Raw genomic sequence first — 3,236 nt, 5'->3', positions numbered from 1 at the left:
GTTAAGTTATGTAAAGTAAGAATAAAAAACTAATTATATACCGGTTTTACAGTTCCTGGCTGCTCTCCAACATTGACCAAATGACCTCCAGGCGGCCCCACAGCCTCTTCTTCAGGCGCTGCTGCACCCTCTGCGGCGTCTTCAAGGACTGCTTCATCACCTTTAGAGCTGTCGTGAGGCTGCAGTAAGGTTTAAATGAATTAGTATAGGAGCAAACAAGCCAAAAGAATTAGGGATTATACTGCAATATCTACCTTATTGTCAATAACTACTTCATTACTAATTGGTTGGTGTTCTGTAGGTGCTTGTCTCTGGCTTGCAGACAGCTGAGTATCTATGTATGGATTAGGTCGTACATACTGGGTTGATAGCCAATAGAGGTACAACAAACCTACTAAAACTAGTAATAAGTACACTAAACTCTTCTGAAATCGGGAAAATTGATTCCACCACTGAAAAATAAAACATCGGGACAGATCAAAATCAAATGAAGGAAAAGCAGAATTATAATAATGCATGACATTGAGTACTGAGGCACTGGATATACTATATTAGTTAGTTAAGTGCTCAAGAAACTGCAGTCGTTCATAGGGGTAAGTAAATGGAAAACAGAAAGGCAAGGCCTGTCAAAACAAATATTTGTTATCTTACCCTCCACACAGAGCGGCGACGGAAGACAGAAAAAGAATCTACGGAATCATCGTGTAAACTGTGATCCACGTTCAATTCAACAAAGTCAGGAACAAAGTTATAACCTTCTCTCTTCGACTGGAAACCCGACATTTTGAGCACAACCACTTAAACAACCAAAGTTTTGCAGCCACTTGAGATAAGGTTAGCTCACACACCGGGAGATGACAGATTAGTGAGACAAGGGGAACATCCATATACTTATGGTGTGCACAACAATTCTTGTCAATGATTCTTGGCTCATCACTATCATTGCGATGAACAGGTAAGTACTTTAGGCGTTAATCACAACAATCTAGGGAGATTTACTTCATCCCCCTTACGGTCGCCATTTTGACAGTAGCCAGTAGCCTCGCTTGCAGGTCGTGATGTGGCGCTGAATTTCGCGGTGGAATTTAAACAGGCCGGCGGAAATGACCTTCGGAAACCAACAAACTGGAGCCGTGGCAGTTTGGGCTCAATGCAAGAGTAGGATAGTAGGATGTTTCCCGCTGAAATTGAGAAAGAAACAAAAACCAAAGTCCACTCGCAAAACATCTGATCATCAGATAAGGATTTCCACTTGAACAGTAGGTATTTGAACTTAAAGACGATAAAAGAGAGAGGGGGGGGGGTGCACATTGTCCAAAGTACCATCCCATGACCCTTCACCCTCTGAAGTAAATAAAAAACAGCTAACAGAGGGTACAAGCTAATCAGCCAACTGCCTCTGACGCAATGGTCGCGGGGACTGGCATGGGACGAAGGGACATCATGGGAGCCTAACACAGGATTTCCCTATCAACGGCCCCGCCGAGCCCCAGGGCTCCAGGGCTCTCTGGGGGAGAGGCGGCGGCTGGGAGCCGACGTTGGGGCTGGTGCTGCTGGTGCTGCTGGTGCTGCTTGGTGATGCTGCCCAAGGCTCGCGTCGCTCACGGCCACGGCCGACGCAACGGGCTGGGGTTCCGGCCATGATCAGCCTCCTCGTGACCTTCCAGAGCGTCGACGATCGCGTGGCCGCGTGGCCCTCCCGTCCTCACGATGGTTACTCAGTCAGGGTGTGCATGTTTTGTACGATTCGTTGTTTTACGTTCTGCCTTTCACAATAAGCCTCCCCGGTAAGAAATGTCCTTCCTGTCGAGTCAACGCAAGCGAATCGTGCATCGCGATGACGCCCCCAGAAGGGCATTTCGGACATTCGAGCCCGTCCCGCTCTTGGTTACACGTCGAACGACCGTCGGCGGAGGTCGCAGAAGTAATCCTCGCGGTGGTCGCGCCCGTTTGGCTCGGGAGCCATATAGTCAAAGCCAGCGTGTCCGGACCATATAATCCCTGGCGGGCTCGACTGTTCCAGAACCAGGCTGGCTGTACACGAGAGGACACTCGGGGCCGGGGCCGCAGGGCCTCCCAGCCCAACGCATTCCCGTCCCGACGGGTCCCCCCGGCGCCAATCACAGCTGATAGTGCCCAAGGGAGGCCGAGGCGGAGACTAAGCCGGCCGGACTAATTTTCCGCTCTTACCTATCCGTCTGGAGACCCCTTCCCTTTCCTGTACCTGTCTCACATTCGTGACACTCCCACACACATGCCACGCACACATACCACGCGCGCGCGCGCGCGCGCGCACACACCAGCCTTGGAGGCTCAAAGCCCATACACGCTGCGCAGGATAAAAGGGGGTCGACTTGAAAGGACGCTCCTGGATGATTGGAGGTCGCTGGGTCTTATCTGAAAAGGATATTGGTTTTTGCCGTTTGTTTCCCCACCATTTGCTTGATTTAGACCAGGACGCAACCCTGTGGCTGTTTCTACTTCTTTCAGGAGAGACGGGGCAAGTGAGGCCCCACCACCCTCCACCGTACCTCGAAGTATCGAATGGCTTGTGCTTGTGTTCATTCTTTGCTCTTTGAAATGTACGAACGGTGCTCGTGCGTGTTTGTACGATACATAGAGCAAAGTTTACTCCGTTATTGCCCCTGTATTCATTTCTCCCCTGTACAATTACTTTTTATTCATAAAATAATGAAGTGACGCCATATAGGTGAGTGACCGAGGCATACAGCCAGACTTTATAGTAGGCCTACTCTGGCGCTGCATTACAGCGCGTTCACGTGGAACCACTTGGCGCCTCTGGGGCCGTTTTGCATGGATGTCTTGCGAGTGTGGGGCATGCATAGGACGCGGCGCGTGGGGTCCCCGAGGAGGGAGGGGGAGGGGGGGAGCCGGTGATGCGAACGCCTATAAGCTGTTAGACAAACATCGGTTCCAATTTTGTTTTTTCCGGCGAGCGCGCGCGTGCACGTGTCGGCATAGCAGCGAGAGGTAAACAGCCATGAGTGTCCTCGACAGCGGCAGCAACGTTGTTCTGCAGAATAACCCTCTCCACTGGCCGGAGGCGTCCCGCCCCGGGGCCGGGCCTCCGTGGGCCGGGCCAGGGGCGCCGACAGGGCGCCGATCTCTGCGGTCGCGAGGCACCAAACAGCTGTTCGAGGCGCCAGGGGGCGAGAGGTGGTGGAGTGCGGCGGGCGAGATGGGGCGTGGCGGGGCGGGGCGGGGCGTTGCGGGGC

At 52.5% G+C, this 3,236-nt stretch overlaps 2 protein-coding genes across 2 annotated transcripts in view; one reads left to right on the top strand and one right to left on the bottom strand.

The window, feature by feature from the left end:
* Window positions 1-1,174, bottom strand: part of LOC113217995 (endoplasmic reticulum mannosyl-oligosaccharide 1,2-alpha-mannosidase) — a 15,685-nt gene extending 14,511 nt beyond the window's left edge. Inside the window, exons 1-3 of the mRNA XM_026438112.2 lie at window positions 652-1,174; window positions 255-452; window positions 42-179 (exon numbers count right to left, since the gene is read on the bottom strand). Coding sequence (XP_026293897.1) covers window positions 42-179; window positions 255-452; window positions 652-783 — 468 coding nt within the window. The 5' untranslated portion in view covers window positions 784-1,174. The remainder of the gene's footprint in view (window positions 1-41; window positions 180-254; window positions 453-651) is intronic.
* LOC113218021 (protein takeout-like) overlaps window positions 1-3,236 on the top strand; it is a 244,964-nt gene that overhangs the window by 154,154 nt on the left and 87,574 nt on the right. The gene's annotated exons all lie outside the window — the stretch shown is intronic.

The sequence above is a fragment of the Frankliniella occidentalis genome, unplaced genomic scaffold, assembly GCF_000697945.3.
Source record: "Frankliniella occidentalis isolate FOCC.00 unplaced genomic scaffold, Focc_3.1 Scaffold32, whole genome shotgun sequence".
NCBI lineage: Eukaryota > Metazoa > Arthropoda > Insecta > Thysanoptera > Thripidae > Frankliniella > Frankliniella occidentalis.
This window is presented reverse-complemented; position numbering and strand designations above follow the sequence as displayed.